Genomic DNA, 27,802 nt, shown 5'->3' with positions numbered 1-27,802 from the left:
ACAGTGTGCTTTGTGTTTTTTTTTTATTTTATTGTTGGTAGATCATTTTGACTTGGTCATTTTAAAAGTAGCTTGCAAGCCCAAAAAGTGTGGACACCCCTGGTCTAGACTGTGCACCCAGGAATGCCTACATGCAGTCACATAGAAGTGGGTGTGCATACTACCAAGTCTGTGGAGTTGGAAATAATTTTGGGTGGATTCGGAGCAAAAATGTACCGACTCTGATTCCAATATCAAAATAAAAACTTATAACATCACAATATCTGGTAAATTTATATTACACAGTGACTAGAAAAAAATGGGACCCATTATATAGTTTCAAAATACTTTGTAATGTATTCAAAGTGTCCTCCTTCAACCTTGACACAGTCAAAAAGTATTTGATACCACTGAGCTATTGGCTGAATGAATTCTGGTGTTTAACTAAGAGCTCAACTGTTTTGCGAGTTCGATACGCTGGAGCTCTGCCTTTTTGGAAAAAAAAAGTACTCAGAAATGTCTTGAATTTCAGGCAAAAGTTTCAGCTACAGTAGGACATTTTTGGATTATTTGGAAAAATGCTGGGGTCCTCTTTTTTCCAGACATTCTCTTTTTCTCTCTCTGATCTAGATTTAAAGTACTGATAAGTTATGTTTACCAATACTTTAAATCTAGAACAAAAATTTGAAGCCTAGTATCAGTAAGTATCAGTAAGTGTCAGAGGTTTGGTGTACCAACTCCATAACCCTGAAAACTACTTATGCCCTTTGTGGTTATGCAACTTTATAAGTGTCTTTTTCTGCATGTAAAATAGGTTTCAAGTGCAAAAAAACACAACTCTTTATACAATTACCCCATTATGTATAAATGTTTGTATTGTACAAAGTGTCTAGAATGGCAATAATGCCATTTAATTTAATAATGATGATATCCAAGAATCTAATTCATTTATTTGCACAACATATATATTAGCTTTTCAATTAATATATAATTGAAATCATTTTAAAGAGAGGAATCTTCATTCACCAATGGTAACTCCACTGATCATTTTAATCACAGGTCTTCTGATAGTATATTTTCTCAATGTGGCTTATCAAAATGTTTGTGTTTCCAACAACCATTTTTTCTTAATAATATGAACTGTTTTTAAAAAAATCATACTTCATTTCAAAAAGTGGAAACAGTCTGTTGCTACTACTACATTCATCTCAATATGCATCCCTGATGTGAATTTGTTTCAAGCGATGTCATTGTGCCTCAGGGAGGTTTTTTTTTCGGTCAGTCCTGCAAAAGATTGTGCCTCAATCACGTATCTTTTGACAATTCAGTGAAAAGACAAGATGGAGTCTGTGTACGTATCTTCAAAAGACAACCAATCGAAGTTCTCCCAATTCAAAAGAACCAGTGTTTCATTGTTGACAATACTGATGACCATTCAATTTCCAGATTTAAGTCTGTAAAGCTGAGCAGCCCATAGAACAAAGATTTATTGCTCTCTGAAAACCAGCTGGTGGCTGTAATCCCTATATAATATAGTTGAAGAAAATGCATCAATAACTATCAGCATTGCTCAAACATATGTTGTTATGGTATAAAAATGAAATTAAAATGGCAATCATTGTTACAGTAACGACTATTCACCCTGCTATGACGCTATTTGAGGTAGAATCTAATTATTCTTTGACTACACCCCACATATCGTAAATTACAGGGGCATATTATAAGGTAGGCCACATAGCAAGAGTCACAAGATCTATGAAAATGTGATGTATAACACTTTCTAGTTCTAAGATAAATCCTCTCCAAGAGTACTATAAGCAAGTAAGAACATGTTCTGTGAATCTTCAAACCTTGAAATCTTCAAACCTTGAAATCTTCAAACCTTGAAGTAGATGGTGAGATGAAAACTTCACCAGTGTTTGCTCCCTCTTGTATAAGCAATCACTGAATGCTTTGTAAATACATTATGTGGTCTTGAGACATGCCAAGAATAATGAATCAATTTCACAATACATTTAGATGCAGACATATAAGGAAGAACACAAACCAAATTATTTTCCTCTCGTTGTCTATATTATAGAAAATAGGCTCTATTAGCAATGCAAGCTCTCCAGTGAGCTTTTTTAAATAGACAATTTTGGACAGGGGTAATCAAACACAAGCCTCAAGGTCTACCACTCAGCCTGGTTTTTAGGATTTCACAATGAACATGTACAAGATCAATATGCAAGCAGTAGAAGCAGAGAATTCAAATAGATCTCATACATATTCATTGTGGAAATCCTGAAAACCAGGTTGGATGGTAGATCTTGAGGATGGGGTTTGCAGATCCCTGACACAGGGGTAACCCTGTGTAAGAAGTTGTATCTTCAGTTCTTCATAATCCTGAGCTGATGCATATATTTACTGATGGCACAAATATAGTCCTACTGGGAGCTTCTGTTTCAGGGATTCTGGATGAAAGCTCTCCAAATGTATTAAGTTGTTTTATTCCACTGCTTTTATGAAACTAGGTCATAATTAGAGGAACCATTTCTTACTAGAACATCTAAAAATCCAATAGCATTAGCTGCACTTAATTTCTGAATTACAAATTGGCATCATGAGAATTTAGCCAAGCAACAAAAGCAGTTAAATCCTTCTGAGAAGCTGTCCAAATGCAGAAAATATCATCCAAGAATTGCTTCCAAAAAATATTTTCTGAAAATATACTGAAGGGTAAACACACAGAGTTTCAAAATCTACTACATATGAGGTAGTTAAAGGAGCCAAGGATTCTCCTATTGCTATCCAATGAATCTGTTGATAAAAACAGTATAATAACAGTCTGGGGGTATTCTAGGTCTTTTGATTAAAAAAAAAAAATAATAATAATCTTATCGGAGAGTTCACTTTGCTAATAGAAACTATTTGTTGGAACATAGGCAAAAATAGGAAAAAGAGAATTTGGTTTGTGTTCTTTATAGCTGTATCTAACTCCCCTCTTCTATTAAACAGCTCTAGCAGTTTTTAGCGCAAAGAGCCGCGCTGAATGTCCCATGCTGCTCCTGACGCTCATAGGAACTCTATGAGCGTCGGTAGCAGCACGGGCCATTCAGCTCGGCTCACCACACTAAAAACTGCTGGCGCAGCTTAATAGACGAGGGGGGTAAATGTATTGTGAAATTGATTCATTATTATTGGCAGGCCCTAAGACCACATCAGGGGTTTGTAGAGCCTCCAAGAGGGAGAAACAATGGTGACATTTTATTTCACTGTCATACTTATGAGTTTGAAGATGACTCGCAGGACATAGTCTCACTGCTCATGGTGCACTACTACAATAGAGGGGCATACATGGATTTATCCTACAACTAGAAAGTGTAGTTAATCACATTTCCATACTACTTGTGACTAGCTAAATGTCCCTGTAATTTAGGCTATATAGGGTCTATTCCAAAAATAATTAGATTTGTAGACAAAAAAAGATGTGGAACTGTCAATCCTGGGAAGTGCATATACAGGACAAAAAGGGCTGCTCTGCTCCAGGTATACTCCCTCTTCTCCTGCAGGCTGCCTAGAAGGGAGGGGTTGAAGCAAAACATCCCTGCCACTCTGGATTCTGAAAAGTTATAGAACTTTGTTCTAGGTCATTCCCACAGAAAATAAACCTTGGATTATGCCACAATAAGCACATACCAGTAGTGGCCCATTTTGTTACAATATTAACATATATTTGAGCAGCACCAATGGCAAATTGTTGATGCAGTGTCTTAATTTTATCGGACGCAAATCACAGCCTCCCGTTGGCTTAGAGATCAATAGTGGATCTTTGCTCAACGAACAGTTCATACAGTCTAGAAATGGAATAGTTGCCATACTTGTAAACAACAAAGTTTTGAGTTTGGAGACTTCATATTTGGTTGTCTTTTGAAGATATATGCACTGACTTGATCTTGTCTTTTCACAGAACTACCAAAAGATGCTATGTTGTAGAGGCAACAACCTTTTGGAGGACTGAGTGAAGAAAACTCTTGAGACAGTGATACCATTTGAAACATGGATACATGTTGAGATGATTGAAGTGGTAGCGACAGTAGCGACAGACTACACTTTTTTAAGATAAGTGGGTTTTTTTTTTTGGTTTGTTTTTAAGTTTTGAAGAAAAAAAGGTTTTTAGAAACAGACACATTTTAAAAATGAGCCACACTGAGAAAATATGCTGTTAAAGGACTTATGATTGAAATGATCAATGGATCAATTTGGCAAATAGAATTGTCTATTGCTGCTCTGTGGATGTTGTTTCTCCTAATGATGGTCCTCTCGGTTTAAAATGATTTTATTCTATGCTGTACAATAATAATTGAGGTTTTTTTTTGGGGGGAATGAGCTATAAGGAGCTATAGTCATTGCTATAAGGATCGTATTAATTTTATAGTTTTATAAGATTTAATTTAGTAAGGCATAGAGAACGACAGAAGCCAGAGGATTGTTTTTGAGGGAAATATGGAATATTTTAGCATGTTAGAACCATTAGGCCCATCTGGTCTGCACAGTTGTAGTTCTTTTCTCCAGTTGATATGCATCTTCTGTATCCAGTTTATACTTTCTTGAATTTTAAGTGTTGTCTCCCATTTTTCTGGTTACTTGGAGCTTAAAATCATTGTCATCATAACAGCTTTTGGCTGTAATAAATAAGTAAATTGCAGCTTTATTTCAATTCTACTATGGCTGCTCTTTGGGCTCCTTTTACTAAGGTGCACTAACGTTTTTAGTGCACGCACAAGATTAGCATGAGCTAGCCAAAAAATTACCACCTGCTTAAAATGAGGCGGTAGCGGCTAGTTCGTGCGGCATTTTAGCGCGTTCTAAAACCACTATTTATTTATTTTAAAATTTTATATTCCACATATCCTACGCAGATTACAAAAGACATCCAAAATACAAGAGGACAAACAAATAAAAATTTACAATCTGACAAAATTCCACACACTCATAAAATATATTTTTAGAAACTGGATTCATACTTTGTGAAAGTCAGTATAGTAAATCTTGTATTAGACCAAACTGCATCATGATACTGCATTATGGTATTCTTTGCCAAGTGTCTGGATTTTATGGCAAATATGATAGTTGAAAAAAAATATGTGGTTTACAAAATCAATAAATGATAAACAATCAAAACCACTGTAGAGAAAGAAATGAGACTGGAAAGATTTATACTTATCAAGGTAACAAGCTTCAGTGAAAATTGGAAAGTTTCCATGGTATAACCCAAATTGGGTAAAGGGCTCCATTTTCTGAGGCTTGTTACCTTGATAAGTATAAATCTCTCCAGTCTCATTTCTTTCTCTACAGTGGTTTTGATTGTTTATCAAATATGATAGTTGCACATAGCATCTTTAACATCCATAACAGTAGCTTCAGAAAAATATTTATTCTTTTTCTTAGTGAGGTTAAGCTGTGTATTCAGATTTTGTACATCCATGTGTATTTTTCAGTGTCTTGCATTATTCAGAGGTAAACAGTTTAATATTAAATAATATTTATGCAAACTTTAATATTTACATTGTGTAATTTTAATTCAGTTGCATTTTACTCATAGACTGGTTCTTTCTTGTCTCTATTGACCTCATTCTCTTGAAAACATTTTCAGTCTGAGTAACGATGGCATTTTATTAAATACTTAGTGTGGACTTTTGTTACCATTCTCTAGAGCTCTGTGGCTAGAAATTATTTATTCATGGAATAAAAGATACTTCTGGAGTTGCATTTTCTTCACAGAGCCTCAGAGACTTCTCCTTATTAATAACTAGATTGGCTAGCATTGAGTGGTGTATATTGTGGTAGTGGTTACACTACTTGTTGACCTTTTGTTGAATTTGGTTAATGGTTTCAGCTGAGCTTGGAGAGTGCGAGCAACCACACCACACACCAGAGCTGGTATCTGAATTCCGATTTATTCCAAACCAGACTGAAGCTATGGAGCTGGACATCTTTCAAAGGTGGCAAGAGTGGAGGTACTGTACCTGTGCACAGGCGGGGGGGGGGAGGGGGGGCAGGTTTAAAAAAAAAAATGTAGTTATGATTCTCATAAGCATTGTTTCAAATTATTAAATGTTCCTTGAGATACTAATTCAAGATTATGCTGATGAACGTGCCCCTAGAAAGACAATCTGAGTGTCTGCATGGCCAGAATTGAATAGATAGGTATAGGTCTTAAATAATAGTATTGGATTATGTTCTTTGTTTGTTTTTCCAAAGAACAATATGGCCTATGTGTAATGAATGAGGATAATTGTTGATGTCTTGTATAGACTCTGTTTATTTACATGCTGTGTCACACTTTAATCGTTAAGTCTTGACCAAACCAAAGTTCCTGAATTATTTTTATTTTCATTAATTGTGTCCTTGACGGGGAGGAGTCCTATAATGTATAGCTTAATCTACACTTTCATTTTTCATTTTCACAGAGGAAAGACCCCGGCACAAGCGGAACTCCACTATTTAAATAAAGCTAAATGGCTAGAAATGTATGGTGTAGAGATGCATGTAGTTAAGGTAGGATATATTTTTGTTGTATTGGTCTCTATATGTTTGATTTCTTTTTAGATATGTAATTCATCAAGTCACTAGGACTTGAACACGAATCGATGTCACTGAACTAACTAACTGTATTTCGGTTACGTCACTTTCAGATTCCATACGCTAGATATTCAGACCCAACCTGCAGTCCGGGGGTTACAGAAATCCACATCTTTTATGAACACATGCTTTACCCCCTCCTTAGCCTGAGAGTTAGTAAACAATCCCAGATACAATTTCTGCAAGCAGTCTGTGCAGAAATTTTGCAGTTGCTCTGTTTCTGTTTATTATTTTTTCACTTAAAGTTCATTTTTTGGTGGCTTTAGTGCCTTGAGACCCCTCCCTGGTGGTCACCTTTTGGAGAAAAGGGTGCCGTCCGCGGTGCCAGACTGCAACTTCACAGAGAAGCTCTAGTGGATTTGTGGAGCCAGTCTTCTGTGCCGTCACCTTGAAGTGTCCAGGGTCGTTCTTGTGAGAGTCTTTTGGCTGGTAACCCTGTCACAGGTTTCTAGCGCAGGCTGGGTGCGTCTGGAGGGAAACCCACCTGGATTTCAAGGCGCAGGCTGCCTTTCCTGCCCCTAACCATGTGGCAGAATATTCATAGGGACAGAGGTTGTTGTCAGTATCTGGCCGGCTGGCAGTCCAAAGATCTTACATTCTGGGCATTTGATGCTGTTTCTGAGGCAGAAAGTTATTTTTCTCCACTCGGCTGCTTTAAAAACGCTGACAGGAAAAAGCACTACAGAGATTGTGAGTACCTCCATTATTTCCTATGGGAAATTCGGGGGTGGCTTGTGGATTCATTTAAACTTCATTTTTCACAGTTTCTGTGGGTAGGGTTCAGTCCTCTACCTCCCTAGACCCCAAACCGCTTTTTTTATTTTAGGTTTTTGTTTATTTTTGCCATTTTGGGCGCAAATTCATGACAGCGGCCATCTTGGATTTTAAAATTGATCTTTTTTCTAACTTATTTCTGCCTCAAAACCCCCTCATTTTGACTCAGAATCAATTGGGATGGACTCCCCAGCCCCTAATCTATTGGATATGGACATTGATTGTGCTGGATGGGCGCTGGATCAGCAATTTTATATTTTGTGCCATAGTGTGCCGGGGGAGGGAGTGGGAGCTGCAGACTTTGCTTCTTCCGTATCCTCTTGGGCTGGGGAGCTGGCCTGAATTCATGCCTTCCGAAGAAAATCTTGCCCAGGGGCCGTTCTGGAGTCTGGCGCTGTACACCTGTGTTCTGAGTCTCGTAAAGAGATGAATGTACCTCAACAGAGCTCTGCCCTGGTTGTGGAATAGGCCTTTTCAACAGATTTTATTTGGCTCCTCTGAACAACGTATCCTCAGACCCTGCTTGTTTGATGCAGCCGTCGGGGATTTTTCAGTTAAGGTGTCTGTAGCAAAGCTTCCTGTTTGGGAGCTCTCTTATCTGGCCGTGCTAGATCTCAATTGCATTAGTTGCCATGCAGATTTTATGATGCTTCTGTATTCTGCCACTGTATTTAATTTGGATCCAGCTGACACCTTTGCTGAGACTGGTCTCGGCCACCCTGAGTGTTCGGATTTGGAGGTGCTGATCCTTCTTCACATTTTCAGCGGGATTCTGTCCATCTTTTTATGGCTGATGTTCTGAAGAGCTCCATTTGGATTTTCCATTTTCCCATTCTCTGGATTCGGTCCTGGTCTGTTCTGTGCCTTTTCCCATTCAGTCCACAGCTCCTTGGTCTGATTTCAGAACACTGTGATCTCTGGAGAGCTTTTTCCAATATGCTAAAGCTATGTCTACGCTTTATCTCCAGAATCCTGTTTTTTGGCAGGACTGAACAGCCTGAGGTAGATTCCGCAGTGGCGCAGGTTTTCTAGTGTGCAGCTCCACCCCCCCCCCCCCCCCTTAGTCAAGGGGGAGTGAGGTTTCAGGACTCTCAGGATTGCAGGGTGGTTGTTATGTTAGAAACTATTCTTTTCCATCGTCGGGTAGCCAAGTTGTGGTGGCCACTTCCTTTATGGTGCGTGCCTGTCATTCCAGCCAGTGCAATGTGTCCTCTATGAAGGTTTATGCCTGTCCTCTGCTGGTGCTGGTTGGTGTTGAAGAGGCCGCTGCTAGCCCCTCCAATATATTTAAATGGCCTCACACCGACAACCCAATTGCTGTATATAATATATATTTAATAGTAATAAACCAAAGACAACTTACATTGATACATCCAAATAGGATATAGCAAACAGCATTTAGGTTAACGGAAGAAGAACACGGAGTACCGGTGCCATCCATCTGTTCTACCTTTTAAGGAGCTAAGCTGGACCTTTTATAACCAAGCTTAGAAGCCTAGGGTCCGGAGACTTGCATAGCTATTAATTACAAACTTAATTTATATTGGATTGTCACACTTGTCGTTTTTTAATGATTGGATGGTATACATAATGGCAGTTGTCAAATATGACTTCTCTATTTTCCCTGACAATGCAGCGACTGCCTTTATAAGGGCCAGATTCTTGTTGGGTCTAGGTCTGGATGTCCACTACTCGGGTGTTGCGAACGCCGCCCTAAGTTGCTCCTTGTGAACCAGTTTCGCTGGACTTTGGAGGGGATCGTAGTTCCTCCCACAGATGTCATCAGGGATGCTCAGGATTTTTCCAATTCCAGAAATCCACAGGTTTTTGTGCAGTGGCTATGCCTTAAAAAAAGATGATGCAAACACCAATGTTGCCAGGGGTCGGGCGTGGCTTCTTCCCTCATAGGCTGTCTTCTACAGTTTTGTCAGGAGTGGACTCAACTTTCATTGGACACTTGTTAGTGCTCCTTTGTCCGCCTCCGGCTTGGTTTCTGGGCAAATAGACCACAACAGAGTCCAGGGTCTGTGCTATTCTGCAAGGCCTCTTCAAGATGCTGGAACCTGTTCCAGTCCATGAATGGGAGCTTAGACAGATACTCTTGATGCTTCCTCATACAAGAAAAGCTCGGTGGATTGGAGACATGTTCTGGATCTACAATTGTTCAACCACTTCTTGCAAATTCCCTTTGTCCAAATGGACAGCAAAGTACATGGTGCTGGCTGCTGTCTCCAGGGAAGTTTCTAGAATCATTGGATCTCACAGAGGTTTCCTCCATATTTCAATCTACCCAGAGCTTCACAGGTTTCTGCATTTCCATGTTCTGCAACAGCATTTCCAGTTTGCAGCTCTGCCCCTTGGGCCTCGCGACGACTCCTGCTCTTTTGTCAAAGTGATTGTAATTGAGGAGGCTTTCTGCCAGCAGGAGGTCCAAGTCCACTCTTCCTGGGTCAGCTGGTAATCTGGACTCTGTCTTGTTGGGTGTATGAAGGTGCAGTGGGGACGATAGTGTCTGTGCTGCAGGCATTGGCAACTTCAGGAAGAGATGCTTGGAGTCCTCCCAGTCCCTGGAGTTTCTGGGCTTCTCGTCTCCAGACAGGGTCGGATGTTTCCTCTTAGGGAAAGTGGACAGAACCTTTGTCAACAGATCAGAATTCTCTTTGACTGTCCAGCTCTCTCGGCCAGGTTTTATCTGCAGCTTCTGGGGTCTTGGACAGCCTCCTTGGAGATGATCCCCTGGGCCTGAGCACCCACGATGGGAGTCCCTCTAATCTTGGTGATCTCTGCTGAGTTTCCCCCTTCAGATTCTGCTCCCCTGGATGGAGCCAGCTAGTCTCAATTTGAGCTGGTGGCTCTTGGCCAGGGCTGGCTTCTTTGGATTTCCAAATAGATGACTCTTAATTTGTATGCCAGCTTGTTGGGTTGCGGCCTCACTGTGGGGCCTGCTTCATTCAGGGGCAGTGGACTCCTAGACCGCGACGTTGGTTGACCTATCTTCTGGAGCTTCAGGAAATTCGGCTGGCGCTACTTGTTCTCCAGCCCCTTTCAGAAAGACCAGTTGTGCAAGTTCTTCAACGCCACAGTGGTGGTGTATGTACATCACGAGGGAGCTCTAGTACTCTCTCTTTCTCTCTGGCCAGAAAGATTGGCGGCGTTCATTGGGCGGAAGCGCATCTTCTTTCTTTCTTGGGCAGCCCATGGGGCTGGAGTCATCAATGTTCTGGCAGTCTTCCTCAGCCAATAATTCCTGGTCTCAGGAGCATGGTCCCTCTTGCAGGAAGCATTCTATCTGATCTTACAAGAGGTGGGGTTTGTCCCAGAGGGTATTGTTGTCTTTGGCAGGGACCTTGAAGGCCGGGCGCTTTTTCGGTTGACAAACAATTTGGAAACTACGGCCTTGGTTTGGCCCTAGCTGGCTCACAATTTCCTGTATAATGATCCCTCCATATCTTCTGGTTGGTCGGGTCATCCACTGGACAGTGATACATTCCAGTCTGGTGTCTCTGGTAGCTTCGGATTGACCTCACCGCCCATGGTATGCAGTTCTCGTATGTCTTCAGCAGGATGAGACGCTTCGGCTCCCTTTTAACCAATATTGTCTCATATGGCTTTTGAGCGCACATCCTTGTTGATGCATGATTATTCGGAGGTAGTTCTTTCAACTCTTTTGCACTTGAAGTAACCCTCTCCTATGGCTTCTTCTGCCAAAGCCTGTTAGGATCAGGTGGAGCCTAAGAAGGCTCCCAGTTAAGAAGTCCTGGCTTTCCTTCTGGTGGGATAAGACAAAGTCTAGCAGCGGCCTCCCTGAACTGTTCATATTGCAGGCTTTTTGTGTTTTTGAGCACGCAGAGGTGCTAGTTTGCTTACTTCTCTTCCAGATATGATCAGATATATGAAGGGGTACTTTGTCTGTGTCCTCCCTGGTGTCTTCCTTTCTCTTTATGGAGTCTTAACATTGTTTGGAGGGCCTTGGTGAAGCTCTTTTGAACCACTAAAGGATGAATTTCTTCTGGACCCAACGTTCAAAACTGTTTTTTTTTTTTGGGTCACCATTGTCTCAGCACAGTTTGTTTTGGAGCTTATGCTCTTTCGTGCAGGGAACCCTTTCTTCGTATTATGGATGTGGGTGTTTTCCTCCAGACTGTACATTCCTTCTTGCCGAAGTTGGTCTCAGTTTTCTAAGTCCACCATGAAGTTAGATTTTTCTGCATTTCATCCAGAAGGTTTGGAGCGCAAAGCTCAGATCTTACACGAATTCGATGACTGGAAGGTCTTGCTCCTTTATTTGGAAAGGACTGTTGAGTTCAGGCTGTCTGATCACTTTTTTGTTCTCACTGCTGCGCCTCACCATGGTAAGTCGGCGTCCAAGTCCTCAATCACTTGATGGATTAGAATGGCCATTTCCCCGACATCCTTTGCCTATGGCAAGCAGCTGCCGATCTTGCTTAAAGCCCATTCGACGAGATGGGTGACTGTGTCATGGGGGGAATCTCATGTGATTCGTCCTAATGAATTTTGCGGGGCAGCTTCTTGGTCCTCTCTTCATAATTTTGCTCGGTTTTACTGAGTTGTTGTGGCAGTGCATTCTGATGCCATTTTTGGGCATTGGGTTTGAGGGCAGGCTATTTTGTTCCTCCCTACATAGAAACATAGAAATAGACGGCAGATAAGGGCCACGGCCCATCTAGTCGCCCACCCTAATGACCCTCCCCTACCTTTGCCTAGTGAATAGAGCCCACGTGTCGATCCCATTTAGCTTTAAAATCAGGCACGCTGCTGGCCTCAATCACCTGCATTGGAAGACTATTCCAGTGATCAACCACCCTTTCAGTGAAAAAGAATTTCCTGGTGTCACCTCGTAGTTTCCCGCCTCTGATTTTCCACGGATGCCCTCTTGTTGCCGTGGGTCCCTTGAAAAAGAAGATATCATCTTCCGCTTCGATGCGGCCCGTGAGATACTTGAACGTCTCGATCATGTCCCCCCTCACTCTGCGCTCCTCAGCTACCATGGCTTTGGTTCGTCACCTAGCGCAGTGTTTCTCAACTCTGTCCTAGTCAGTCAGGTTTTCAGATAGCCACAATGAATATGCATGAAAGAAATATGCATACACTGCCTCCATTATATGCAAATTTCTTTCATGCATATTCATTGTGGATATCCTGAAATCCTGACTGGCAAGGGGATACTTCAGGACCAAGTTGAGAAATACTGACCTAGTGTATGGAATCCGGAAGGGACGTAACAGAATAGAAGATTAGGTTTATACCTTCGATAATATTCTTTCTGTTAGTTCCTGAAGGATTCCATACGACCCACCCTCTCTCTTGTCTTCACTCAGTTGTTTGGAGTAAGCCTGCTCCTTTTTGCCTTGGTCACTCTCATTACAGGTTTGAAGCTTTTCGAGCCAGTTGGCAGATCCTCTGGGAAGATAACAAAACAAGGAATGCTAAATGACTCTAAACTTTTCTATGCATGCCTCAGTATCAGATTACATTTTCCAGCATTCAATCTTTGCATTTGATACTGCATCTGATTTTTATTTACCTCACCAAGGACCTTTTAACTACTGACTAAACAAGCAGTATCTCCGGAAAGATAGATTGGTAGGTAAATCATACTGCTGCTACTACTACTAGAACCGGGTCAGCAGCATGCAGCGTACAAGAGCCGCTGTGTGCTGTCCTGGCAAACAAGTGCAACTGGCACTGAAGATAAGAAGCAGCCAAGCTGGAAGGAAGATGGACACGTGCTTGCAAAGGACACTGATCCAGCTTCGGCAGAGGCTGGATAGCCCTGAACAATTAGGAGAGAGAAGCTGGATGGCCCTGAACAAGTAAGGGAGAAAAGAGGAGGGGGGGGGGAGCTGGAGTAGCACTTTTGGACATAGGTTGGAAGGCAGGGAAGGGGGCATGAACTCGGGACACAGAAGGAAGGGAGGAGGTATGAACTTGGAGCACAAGGGAGGGGATAGAAAGGGAGAATTGTTGGGGATAAGTGTGTAAGTGAGAGGGAAAGATGGTGCACATGGGGAAAGGAAGAAAGAGGAAAATTGTTGGACATAGAGAGAGAGAGAGGAGTGAGGAAAAGATACATGAGGAAGAGAAGGATGAGAGGGAGAACTATTGGATGTTGTGGAGAGGGAACAGAGGGACAGATTGAAGGGGATGCAAGGGGGAGGAATGTTAGACATAATGATGGAGGGAGAGGTGTGGCTTGGTGCTGGAGAGGGGTGATTGAAGGAGAAATGTTGGGCATGGGGCTGGTGGGCAATAGTGAAAAATGCTGCATATGATCCAGGGAGTGAGAGAGGGAAAAATGTTGGATATGGCAGTAGAGGGAGTGGGAGAGATGCAACATGGATATATCTCTCTCTCTCTCTCTCCCTGTACACGAGATAGAGACGGGGACCGAGCTGCGGGGATGGGATGGAGATGTTTTTTAAAATTTTATTTCAGTCTTAGTACTAGTTTTCTAGTCCACAAATAATTATTTTATTTCTGCCAGTCCATAGGTGTAAAAAGGTTGAAGAACACTTATCTAGTCAAGACAAACAAGACAGGAAGGTGCATCAATTCATAGTCTACTTCTCTGTATTTTTCCTTAATTGCTTCTCCTATGCATTTGATTTAAAGCGTAGAAGCATAGGTACAAATTGTTAAAACATGCAACTGCTATTTAAAAGCTTGTTCAAAACAACATTTTTAGCTGTCTGTGGTATGTTAGCATATCTTACTCCTGTAGAGGAAGTGAAAGAGAATTTTTTAAAAGTGAACCAATAATTGAAAAAGCTGTGAAACATGTAATCATTTTTGTGATCTCGCACAATTATGGCAGAATAAACAGTAATTCTTGTTGGCTAAAACACAGCATGCACCTCGCTTCATACAAGCAAAAAGTTCATTAGTTAATTATATCTGAAAGGTTTTGAAACCCAGCCACAAACGTTTTGGATGGACATTGAAATTTCACTCAGCAGCCCATGCAATGCTGTTACAGCCAGGAGAATATGATCAAACTACTTTATTCAAATGCCCTATTCACTTTTGGAATGATCTGAGTGAATTTAAGAAATTAATTGGGTAAACCCAGTTACATTATATTGGTAGTAATCTAGGTTTGGCAAGCTTGGACCTTTGCTCTAGGAATGTTCACAACTGCCTTAAGTGCAGTTTTTTTTTAAGAGGGAGAGTGCTAAATTTAAACTTCACATGTGAATTCCTTATAAATACCAATAGATAACAGATTTGCTCATAGTGGTGATAGGGATAGGGCTAGTAAGGAAGAAAACTATATTTTTGAACACAGTAGCTAGGATGTCTTGGGGATAGAGGCTAAAAATCACAAAATATTAGAAGAATCATAGTGCTAAACTTGGCCTTGATGCTTATAAATAAATTCTGAAACTTTGTCTTTAGCATGTCCAGTCTAATTAAACAGACTATTAATATTCTGACTGCCTAATAACTATTCATCCCACACAGAGGATCCATTTCTTTGGATCTGCAAACAGTGTTCTCTGTACATTTGTGACATACACCTAATCACATAGGAAAATAAGTTCACATATACCTATGGTAACAAACATACCAAGGGGGTGGATTTGCATAAGTTTGAAACTTGTGGCATCGATCATGTACAACTAAAACTTGTGTTAATTCAGCCCTTTAGCATGTCCATCACGTGTTCAGTATATAATTCCAGGGCAAAAGAAACTCATTTTGAAGGATTTAAAAGCTGCAATTTTTCCTTTGTTCAATTACAATTACATTTAGATCACAGTGTTGTGAATACTTTCTAATTTTTTATGTATAACAATTTTTATTGAAAGAATCAAATAATCAGTACAATAGGATAATACAAAAATACATTCAATACAATAAGAATTACAATAAATTTCATACAAATTTAAATCATTCTTTCAAATTTAATTTCCATATGAATTAATTCAATCTTATCTACACCCCCCTTAATTCCATCCTCTACCCATTATCTTCCCCTAAATGAAATCCCTCACCCTGGATGAAAGTTGACAAAAATAAAGAATTAAAATAAATAACTGGAATGTAATTAGTAAACCTAATTTTCATAATAAATCATTGATAACCAAACTTCGTATTTTTGGGGAAAGTTTCTGAATATAAGGATCCCAAACCTCCATAAAAAGACAAGTTTCTAATTTTAAACTTGATCCAGGACTGTTGAAATGTGTAATGATGATAAATTTTTACATTTTCTAGGGACGGGATGGCTGTGAATATGCTCTTGGACTGACACCGACAGGAATACTCATCTTCGAAGGAGCTAACAAAATAGGTTTATTTTTTTGGTAATTTGATCTTGTTTTACATGGGCTTGGTTATGCATGGGTATCTTTGTGATAGAACATAGAGATGATTACCATTAATTTGAAAACCTGATTAAGTTTAACATATAATTTGTTTTATTTCATAACAGGTTCCACTGAATTGGTCACAAACTTTAGTGTAGAAGTTGGAATTCTAAGTAGAGCTCACTTTGAAAACTACTTTGTGACTTTGTGTGTGTACATATACATACATAGAGAGAGATAGCGAGATTGCTCTCACTCTCTTAATCTATATATGGTTTTAATGAAACAGAAATTTTCTGATAGCTGGGATGACTGTGGCAGTTTATGCAATGCATAACTAAAATGTAGTTGTTTGTATGTTCTAGAAGTTGTATAACTGTATATTAAAATTGTTTTCTTTTCATTATGTCTAGGCCAAAAATAACCAAAATGGACTTCAAAAAGAGCAAATTAACACTTGTGGTTGTGGAAGATGATGATCAGGTGAATTAAATATTTTTAAGCTTCTCTTTGTAACCATGCAGTGCCGGGTAGACTTCTAAGGTCTATGGCCCAGAAATAACAAAGAAAAAAAGACATTTTAATTTAATCATGAAATTGTAATACATATGATTACAAGGCAGACTGGATGGACCAATCATGTCTTTATTTACTATGTTACTATGCTTAAAAAGATACTGTTGGATATTAATGTAAGAAAATATTTTTAACACTCAACATGCTTTATAGGTTTAACAAGATCTAAATTAATTGGGAGCCCACAGTCAGCTAGGTTTACAGAATATTCCCAATGAATATGCATGAAATGTGCATGCACCTGAGACCTGGTAATATGCAAATTTCATTAGAAAACCCTGAAAATGGAGGAGGAAAGGTTCTTGGACAGGGTTAAGAAGTCCTGATGTAATTGTTTTTTTGTAACTTACCTGCCCCAGATAATATAGTAGAATCTTTACTGTACCAGAATTTTTGTTATACATATCCCCCCACCTAATATATCTACCTCCGGTAGCCTTCAAAAATTGCTGGAGCCATAAAACATCAAATCATCATTGCTCACCATTGAAGACATATCCCATCCTCAACAACTTTTCCAAAAATATCCTCTCAGACAACTTAAAGACCCTCACTACATTTCCCATTCTTCCTTCTAACAATGGTTATAAATGGGTCCCATCCCTCCTCCGCTCCTCTCAGCTATCGTGTTTTTATTACTATTTTTTTTTTTTTTGCCACAGTCCTCTATCTTTATTCAGTATTTGCTATTACATATCTCATGCAAAATCTTTTTTTTTAGTTGCTTAGAATAACGTGAAGAATTTTCTAGTTCAATACTTTTATTTATTCTCACTTCGCTTTTTTGAACTATTTTTATAGTACCAATAACCCTAGTACAGCAATTTCTTCTGTATATACTCTTTAAATAAAACGCTCCCAAATTTGCCAGTGATTCATTGTGTGACTTCTCCATATTGCTATCCTACATGTCATCCATATTTCTTTAAGGCTTACCGCTAAATTCTCTTGTTTCCATCTAGCTGCAAATAGCTTCTTGCAGCCATCAAACATTAAGCCAGAAATTTCTGTATCTTTAAATCCTGACCCGCCCATATGATATCCATCAGCAAGCTTATTTTTAGATCGCTCGCAATACCTTCTCCTGTAATACTCTGAGCCAGCCTTAATACGTCAGCCCAAACTTTCCAACTCTTGACACAATCCAACCATATATGTAAGAACGTCCCTTCTTTTTTTTTTGTATTTATTTATGCAATTTTCAAATATTACAAATTTACACTTGATAAAGAAAATAGATAACACTTGAAAATCTCCAATCGCAATTAATTAAGGCAATAAATCATAAGTATATTTCTATATTAACCTCAATTTAAGGAAAAAAGAAATAATTAGAGAGGATACAAGATTACAGAAATCTTGGAAGATTAGAAAACAACTTAATTTCAAAACAGAAATTTTCCTTTTTCGGACCATTTAGTTAACATTCTTATTTCGCGGGATTAATATCACAATCAGAGGGGGTGGATACAGCTATAGGAACTGGAGGTGTTTTTGACTCTAGGAAATTCTTTAAATGGTCTGGGTCCAAAAATACATACGTTCTATCATTCATTTTAACTATACATTTGCATGGAAATTGAAGGAAAAACATCTCTTTGAGCTCCAGCAACTGAGGTTTAAATGCCAAAAAGGCCTTCCTCCTCAGTTGCGTGGCCCTACAAAGGTCAGGAAAAATCATTACTGACTGACCCAGAAACTTTTCATTCTTAAAGCGAAAATACAGATGCAATTAAGGTGGACATAGACACTACTGATCTAGAGTCCTCCAGGAAGCCAGTAAGATCAAAATTGGCTTCCGATTTCTGTTCTGTAACTAAGTTAACCATCAGGCTACCAGAGTTCACATAGAATGCTTTAGTAATTGGAGGAATTGATTCAGATATTTGTAATGTCTCTCTTAGATATTTCTTCAACATTTCAACAGGTGATAACATTGGTGATTGTGGAAAATTCAACATCCTCAATCAAGTTCAATCTGCGTTCATAATTTTCTAATCTCTCCAATTTTTGATGAATATTCAAATTATCTTTGATAACAACTGACATTCTTTGATAACATTTTCTCAGATGTTCCTTCTAACTGTTGAACTCGAGCCTCTATATTAGTGACTAAATCCACCGATTGCTTTACCTAGTCTTTAATCTGCTCTGGAATCTGTAAAACATTATCTAGTCGAGCAGTCAATTCAGCTTCCAATACACTACTGCGTCCCAAACAGCCTCTAAAATGATTTTCTCAGGTCTTTTCTTCAGCTTCTTACCAGCTGCTGGAAGGCCTTCTATGCTTCCAGTGTCCACTCCAAGGGAGAAATTCCCAACTGGACTTCCTCCTTCAGCCCCCAAGAAGACCACCGCTGCTGGGTGTCCCATTAGGCCGGGTGAAGAAGCAGGCAGCATCCCAGCATTAGAGGAAGTCTCATTAACCTCTCGGAATAAGGGACTTCACTCCCCGACTGCAACTGCACTCCACCTCTAGGCTGATTGGGAGTCTCGCATTGTTCGGGCCTTAGCGAGGTGTCAATCGCGAGCAGATTTTTCCTCCACTGCCTGCTCTGGCTCCCGAAGATTCTGTTCCTTCGGCAGAAGGAATTCTTGTAGCGTTCATTGACCCAGACCGGAGAAGCAGCCGCCTCAGCTGGGTAAGTACGTGGCTTGCCTTTCCGCTTCACCATCGCTAAAAGCGAAGTCGCTACTCAAACAGAACTTCCTTCTGCACGTCCGATCACAGTGCCATCTTGTCGAACTCTGGCCTTGTAGGAACTTCCCTTTTAACTACATCCCTACCAACATACTCATCTCCCTTTCCTCATACCTGCTAATCAGTTTGGGGATTATATACATTCAATAAAGCCTAGCATAGCAATTTTCTTGCAATCTGGCAGAGAGGTCTATTTTAGCTTTTGATTTTATATAAATGTCCTCCCATTTCTCTCTTTGGATTACCTCCTTTCAGATCCTTTCTCCAAAATCTGATGTAGGCTGGTTTCCACTTGCTTTTGTTGCAAGATACAAAATCTACTGATCATTATGGGGGATTTCAGTGCAAAAGTAGGAAGTACACCTGAAGATGCAGTGGTTGGAAATAATGGCATAGGTGAAAGAAATGAAAATGGAGATAACTTGGTTCATTTTGTACCAACTGTCAATCATAAATATGCATTTCCAATACCACAGATGTTGCCAGTACAGGTGGACCTCTCCTAATAGCATGTATCGAAATCAAATTGACTACATCTACATGGGACAGAGATGGAAATCTGCAGTTTAACTGCAAGGACTAAACCAGGAGCTGATTGTGGAAGCAACCATGAGCTTTTGACATGAAAGATCAAAGTAAATTTCACAAGAAGATCATTAGAAAAATCTGAAAATATGACATTGAAATATTCCAATTCAAAAAATAATCACCTTGTTTCCACATAAATACTTTTATGGTCACACAGTGATTCTAGATTTCTAAGTGAACGCTCAGACCCATAAACAAACTCTAGTGAAAAATCACGGAGTCAGTTATAATAGAGACCATCACAGCAAGTTCAAGGAGGAAAAGGAAGTAGCAGACAGATTAAACACGTTCTTCTCGTCAGTCTTCACAAAAGAGGACACATCCAACGTGCCGGAACCGGAAAAAAACCTTCAAGGGGGATCAAGAGGAAAAATTATTATCAATAGAGGTGAGCCTTGAGGACGTACTCAAACAGATAGATAGACTAAAAACTGACAAATCGCCGGGACCAGATGGAATCCACCCGAGAATACTGAAGGAGCTCAGAGACGAAATAGCGGAGTTACTACAGATGATTTGCAACCTATCCTTGAAAACAGGGGTAGTCCCGGAGGACTGGAGGATAGCGAATGTTACACCTATCATCAAAAAGGGATCCAGAGGCAACCCGGGAAACTACAGACCAGTGAGCTTGACCTAAGTTCCGGGGAGAATCATTAATCAAAGACAGCATCAATGAGCATATAGAAAGAAATAATCTGATGAGAAACAGCCAGCATTGTTTCTGTAAAGGAAGATCCTGCCAAACGAACCTTCTGCACTTTTTCGAGGGGATAAACGAACAGTTGGACAAAGGTGACTCCATAGACATCATATATCTGGACTTCCAAAAAGCCTTCGACAAGGTACCCCATAAGCACCTGCTAAGGAAACTGTGGAACCATGGAGTGGAAGGGGACGTGCACAGATGGATCTATAATTGGCTGGCGGACAGGAAGCAGAGGGTAGGAGTAAAAGGACACGACTCTGACTGGGAAGCAGTCACGAGCGGTGTCCCGCAGGGGTCAGTGCTGGGACCACTGCTGTTCAATATATTCATTAATGACCTGGAAGTGGGGACGAAGTGCAAAGTTATAAAATTTGCGGACGACACAAAACTCTCCAGTAGGGTTAGAACTGTTGAAGAATGTAAATAACTACAAAGGGACCTGAACAAACTGAGTGAATGGACAAATAAATGGCAAATGTGCTTCAATGTAGAGAAATGCGAAGTCTTGCACATAGGGAAAGGAAACCCGATGTACAACTACAAGATGGGGGGGATGATATTGGGGAAAAGCAACCTAGAAAGGGACTTGGGGGTTTTAGTGGATCAATCAATGAAGTCGGGAGCACAATGCGCAGCTGCCTCAAAGAAGGCAAACAGAATGTTGGCCATTATCAAAAAAGGAATCACTACCAGAACCAAAGAAGTTATCCTGCCGCTATATTGGGCGATGGTATTCCGGCATCTGGAATACTGCGTTCAATACTGGTCGCCGTACCTTAAGAAGGATATGGCAACACTCGAGAGGGTCCAGAGAAGAGCAACAAAAATGATATGGAAGACCTTTCATATGCTGAGAGGCTGGAGAAACTGGGGCTCATTTCCCTGGTAAAACTGAGAATTAGAGGGGACATGATAGAAACTTACAAGATCATAAAGGGTATAGAGAAGGTAGAGAGGGGCAGATTCTTCAGACTGGCGGGGGAAACAAAAACAAGAGGGCACTCAAGAAAATTGAAGGGAGACAGATTCAGAACAAATGCTAGGAAGTTCTTCTTCACTCAGAGGGTGGTGGATACATGGAATGCGCTTCCAGAGGAGGTGGTAGAGCAGAGTACGATTTTGGGTTTCAAAAAGGGGTTGGACAAGTTCCTGAAGGAAAAGGGGATTGAGGGGTATAGTTAGAAGGGTACTATATAGGATAAAATGTCTTAAGTAAAGGATCACTTACAGGTCACTGACCTGGGGGACCGCCACGGGAGCGGACTGCAGGGCACGATGGACCTATGGTCTGACTCGGCAGAGGCGATGCTTATGTTCTTATGTTCACTGTCTCTGCCACCTGCTAATAACATACAAGGAAAAGATAGATAACTTATCTGAATGCAGGATGGCACTGCTGTTGCTCTTTCACTGCTGCGGGTTCATATTGGCTTCCTCATGAGGGGCACTGTAAAGGAAAAACAATAACATTCTAACCACTTTCTACTGTGACAACAGGGTCAGGGCGAACTAGAAACCCAAGACTAATAAATACATTCACACTAAATGTTTCAAAACCTTTGAAATACTATTGAATAGGCTTTCCAGGGACCAGACACTCCTTCACCTGGCTGACAGACAACTCTAGCGATGTCGAAACCCGGAGCAGGCCCAGAATTTGAAGCTACAGCCAACCAGGGTCGACCATGATGTCAGACGTTGGGGGCGGAGCTTCATTGATATAACAGAATTTCAACAAACTTTAACGAATCTATTTCATGATTTAAGCCCACTGGAGCTAAAGTTTGCCAATTGTATATGAATCGATGTTTCTGCTGTAACAGGTATTGAGACACATTTCCTGTTTTTTTACAAGCTTCAATTAATACTGTGTAGTGGACCTGTTCAATGTTGTGGCCTGCCTCCAACCAATGACTGACCGAGGGAGCTGTATTCCACTGGCACCGAATATTGCTGAGATGTTCAGCAATGCGAACCTTAATGACTCTCCTTGTCTGACCTATGTAATATTTACCACACGGACATATAATACAATATACCACGGCCTGAGAAGTACAGTCGGTGCCAGTTTTTAGAAAAAACCTTTTTTCCTTAGTACCAGGTATTGTCAAATGGTCAGTGCTCAAGACATGCTGGCAGTACATGCAATGCCCACATTGGGTATGAGGAGCCAAGTCCTCATCATCTCTAACACCCTTGTGTTTTAATATCTCTGCCAAATTACGGCCGCGAGTAAAACGCAAACCGAGGTATTTTTTTGAAAACCTGCATGCACCTGAAGCACTGACCAATGTTTGACAATAATCTGCTAAATATTATAACTAAGGTTGGAGAAAGGCAACACACACACTAAATCATGGTCATCTTGACGCTGCTTGGGTTGAAATAACCACTCCCGCTAACAACAGTGGGCTCTTTTCCAGGCTCGTTTGACTACCCGAGACGGGTACCCATGCTCCATGAATTTATCATACATCATTCTGGCCTGCTCCTGAACATCAACATCATCAGCCTAAGGAATTGGCCAATAGGAATGCTGTCACGTAAGGGTTTAGGATGGAAAATAATGTAATGTAAGATCGTATTATGATCGGAGGGTTTTTTGAAAAGGGAAGTGGTAAACTGTACCATGGATCCTTCCAGCTGTTTCTTGACATTTATGTCCAAAAAAGGAACACTATAACTGTGAATGTTAAAAGTGAGCTTAATATTGGGATCCATTTGATTAAGTTCCACCTGAAAAAGTTCCAGTTCCTCCTGATTACCCCCAAGACGAAAAAAATATCGTCAATAAATCTCCAGCTGTTCTTCATATTTAGTCATATAGAGACAAGCAATGGAAGGCGCTACTCCCTTGATTTGAATGAAAAATTTATCTTCAAAACTGAAATAATTGTGACCAGTTTGTATACAAAATCTTATTTCTGGGGAGATAAATCTAACATATTTAATACCTGATGAAAATATTCCAAAACTATTGGATAAAACTAGACAACAGATTTGCCCATCTTGACACAGGAGATAGAAAGCCCAAAGAGTTATCAAATGACATCAAAACCATAATTAGTGATGAAGCTAAAAAACCTCTCCAGAAGAGAAATAAAGCTAAGAAATCACCTTGGATCTCGGAAGAAACCAGAAAAGCAGCAGAACAAAGACAAACAAAACCTTCTAGTGATAGAGAAAAAATATCACAAATGAACCAAGTGTTTCAATAAAATGTGAAATAAGGCAAGAATGAATCTTTGTCACCTTAATGTTCAACTTTTATGGCAAAAGCCATATTCAGAAAAGCAAATTTGAAAGAAGAGAGCATTGGTTTCAAAGTTGGTGGCTGTGCTATGCAGATGATACAATGCTCATCTCCAGCAGCAAAGAAGATATATTGTATCTACAGAGAAAAGTCAAAGCTGAAAGTCATAACATAGGATTAGAACCAAAAATTAAACAAAACAAAGATCATGAACATGGAAAATGATGAAGATTTTGAGCTTAAAGGTGATAGAATAGAAGTAGTAAAGGATTTCAATCTCCAGTACTCTTTCATAAACAAAGAAGCAACTAGCAGGGAAGAAATACTCTGCTGAATAGTACTGGCTCACTCTTCAATGAAGGCTCTTGGCAGAGTATTCAAAGGCAAGGAAATAACACTTCAAACGAAGATCAGACTTGTCTATGCACACATTTTCTCAGTGGTTCATTATGGATGCGAAAGATAGACACTACGGAACAAGACAGAAGATTGATTCATTTGAGCTTTGGTGTTGGAGAAGGATTTTATGCATGCATGCAAATAATCAGGACTACTCAAATCCCAACCAATCAAGATGACCTTTATTCTATGCAATCACTGCGGTGCTTTAATTCCAAGACACACTATTTGGAGGCTTAAGGCTTGCCCCATCTGTCTTCAACTTGCTAGTATTAAGGAGGAGCTCTGCAAACTTAAACAGGAATTGAATACAATTAAAACAGCTTCCATCGCTTCACAAAGTCATACCAACTTACCACCTCTACCTCAAAGAATAAAACAGCCCAGGAATAAATGGGTCACAGTAGGCTCAGGAAGACTGTGACATGTAACACAGAAACATCCACCTTCACAAATATTACCTCTACAGAATTCCTTCGCTCCACTAGTGCACTGCGATACTCAAGAAAACAGAAGGGAGGTGGGATTGGAACCAATGAAGGTAACTCAAGAGGACAAGCGCACCCTAAGCACAAATAAAAAAGCCAAAAACAGAAAACTATTACTGTTGGGGGATTCCATCATCAGAGGCATTAACCTTGGAACACAGGGCGAGGAGACCAAAATACTGAAATGTCCTCCAGGATCTTCAGCTACCAGGAGTTCCAGGCAAATACTGACTATAAATAAGGAAGAAACTAAGGATTTTAACTGATGTTGTTATCCATCTGGGAACAAATGACCTGGCCAACAACTCCACACTTGCAGCACAGAAAGCTTTTCGGGAGCTTGGTGAGGGTATGAAACCTTTTGTAAATACTTTAGCTTTTTCTGAAATACTGCCTGCATATGGAAAGGAAGAGCAAAGAGTGAAAAACACAGAGGACTTTAATAGATGGCTCAGAGCCTGGTGTCATCAAGAAGGCTTCAGGTACATAGGAGGATGGGGAAATACATGGAAGGACAAGAAGCTATATTGCACTGATGGGTTACATATTACTACAGCAGGAAAAAGAAACCTTGCAGAGAAATTTAGACAATATGTTTCTAGGCATTTAAACTAGAAGGTGGGGGTGATGTATGTATGAAGGACAATTATAGAGACCACACCCGGCAAAAGAAAAGATGTGATAGTAGTAAAGATTGCGACATAAACAATATCAGAAACTCGTTTCTTAGTATTGCAACAGAAAGTGAAACGAAACAAAAATCCATACGAAAGAGGAGATTACTGCTGAAAAATAGCTGGAAAGCGATGACCACAAATGCTCGCAGTCTAAGCAACAAAGTTCATGATCTGCAAGCCCTGATGTTAGAGGCAGATCTAGATATTGTCGCTATCACAGAGACATGGTTCAGTGAATCCCATGGATGGGATTATACCGGGATATAATCTTTTTAGGAAGGACAGAGATGGTCAAAAAGGTGGAGGAGTAGCTCTCTATGTAAAGATCAATATCCAAGCGACCGAAATGCAAGGGACCTGGGGAAAGGAAGAAGCGATATGGATCGCTCTGAAAAGAGAAGATGGAACTTCTATCTACGTGGGTGTAGTCTACAGACCGCCGACTCAATCGCAGCAAATTGATAAGGATCTGATTGTAGATATTCAAAAGTTTGGAAGGAAAGAGGAGGTTCTGCTGTTGGGAGATTTCAACCTGCCAGATGTGGACTGGAATGTTCCGTCAGCGGAATCGGAAAGAAGTAGGGAGATTGTGGATGCCTTTCAAGAGGCTCTGCTCAGACAAATGGTGACGGAACCCACAAGGGAAAAAGCAATATTGGATCTGGTCCTCACAAATGGAGAGAGTATCTCTAATATTCGAGTGGGTGCTCACTTGGGAAGTAGCGATCATCAAACGGTTTGGTTTGATATAACAGCTAAAGTGGAGAGCGGCCGCATGTTGCTTAAAGTCCTAGATTTCAAACGTAAGGACTTTAATGCAATGGGAGAGTACCTGAAGAAAGAGCTGTTAGGATGGGAGGACATAAGAGAAGTGGAAAGACAGTGGTTTAAGCTGAAAGGAACGATAAAAATGGCTACGGACCTTTATGTGAAGAAAATCAATAAAAACAAGAGAAAAAGGAAGCCGATATGGTTTTCCAAACTAGTGGCGGAGAAAATAAAGGCGAAAGAGTTGGCGTTCGTGAAATATAAAAAAAACCCAAGAAGAGGAGTGCAGAAAGGACTACAGGGTGAAACTGAAAGAAGCCAAGAGAGAGATACGTCTGGCGAAAGCACAGGCGGAAGAACAAATGGCTAAAAATGTAAAAAAGGGAGACAAAAGTTTGTTCAGATATATTAGTGAAAGCAGGAAGATGAAAAATGGAATTGCTAAACTAAAAGATGCTGGGAACCGATATGAGGAAAAAGCAGATGTGCTAAACAAATACTTCTGTTCTGTGTTCACAGAAGAAAATCCTGGAGAAGGACCAGGATTGTCTGGCAAAGTTACATGAGAAAATGGAGTAGATTCAGCGCCATTCACGGAGGAGAGTGTTTATGAGCAACTTGAAAAACTGAAGGTGGACAAAGCGATGGGTCCAGACGGGATCCATCCCAGGATACTAAGGGAGCTCAGAGAGGTTCTGGCGAGTCCTATTAAAGAAATGTTCAACAAATTTCTGGAGACGGGAGTGATTCCTGGGGATTGGAGGAGAGCGGATGTGGTCCCTATTCGTAAAAGTGGTCACAGGGATGAAGCAGGAAACTACAGGCTGGTGAGCCTCACTTCAGTAGTTGGAAAAATAATGGAAGTGTTGCTGAAAGAAAGGATAGTGTACTTCCTTGAATCTAATGGGTTACAGGATCCGAGGCAACATGGCTTTACAAAAGGTAAATCGTGCCAAAGGAACCTGATTGAATTTTTTGATTGGGTGTCCAGAGAGCTGGATCAAGGACATATGCTAGATGTAATTTACTTAGATTTCAGCAAAGCCTTTGATACAGTTCCTCATAGGAGGCTGTTGAAGAAACTTGAAGGGTTGGAAACTGGCTGTCAGACAGACGCCAGAGGGTGGTAGTAAATGGAAGTCGCTCGGAGGAAGGAAAGGTGAGTAGTGGAGTCCCTCATGGTTCGGTGCTGGGGCCAATCCTGTTCAATATGTTTGTGAGTGACATTGCTGAAGGGTTAGGAGGAAACGTGTGCCTTTTTGCAGATGATACTAAGATTTGTAACAGAGTAGACACCAAAGAGGGAGTGGAAAATATGAAAAAGGATCTGCAAAAGTTAAAGGAATGGTCTAATGCCTGGCAACTAAAATTCAATGCAAAGAAATGCCGAGTAATGCATTTGGGGATTAATAATCAGAAGGAACCGTATATGCTAGGAGGAGAGAAGCTGATATGCACGGATGGGGAGAGGGACCTTGGGATGATATTGTCCTTCCTGCCTTCTGAGGGGAGGACTGGGGTCACACTTCTCTTCCCTACATTTGCTCGATGTATGTAGGATACTTGTACACTATTTGCAGATTACTAACGACTTTCGATGTTCAGATTACCTCTTTGTATTATTCATGTAATGCAACAAGTGTATGGCGGTGTTCAAAGCTTCCATTGCTCACTTGGTCAAGGAGGTGATTGCTTCCGCTTACTTAATGACAGGGAAGCGGTTGCCGGAGGAGTTTTGATCCCATTCAACCAGAGTGATGGCTACATCATGCATTAGTTCAGGGGTTTTTCCTTGGAAGAGATTGCTCAGGCAGCTACTTGGTCTTCCAAGAATATCTTCTCTATGCATTATTGGTTGGATGTGGCGGTGCATGCGGATGCTACGTTTGTTGCTTCGATTATTGTGGAGGTGGCATTTGCTTCCCACCCTGATTGA

The 27,802-nt window shown here is 40.5% G+C and overlaps 1 protein-coding gene across 6 annotated transcripts in view; it reads left to right on the top strand.

The window, feature by feature from the left end:
* The window catches only part of EPB41L4B (erythrocyte membrane protein band 4.1 like 4B), a 449,748-nt gene that overhangs the window by 192,747 nt on the left and 229,199 nt on the right, over positions 1-27,802 (top strand). For all 6 annotated transcript variants that reach the window (XR_004538081.1, XM_033930624.1, XM_033930625.1 and 3 more), the window contains 4 exons: positions 5,858-5,978; positions 6,432-6,519; positions 15,616-15,704; positions 16,121-16,190. Coding sequence is in view for 5 of the 6 variants with exons in the window: in XM_033930624.1 (XP_033786515.1) it covers positions 5,858-5,978; positions 6,432-6,519; positions 15,616-15,704; positions 16,121-16,190 (368 nt within the window). In the remaining variant the exon portion in view is untranslated. The remainder of the gene's footprint in view (positions 1-5,857; positions 5,979-6,431; positions 6,520-15,615; positions 15,705-16,120; positions 16,191-27,802) is intronic.

Source organism: Geotrypetes seraphini, chromosome 2 (genome assembly GCF_902459505.1).
Source record: "Geotrypetes seraphini chromosome 2, aGeoSer1.1, whole genome shotgun sequence".
Classification (NCBI taxonomy): domain Eukaryota; kingdom Metazoa; phylum Chordata; class Amphibia; order Gymnophiona; family Dermophiidae; genus Geotrypetes; species Geotrypetes seraphini.
This window is presented reverse-complemented; position numbering and strand designations above follow the sequence as displayed.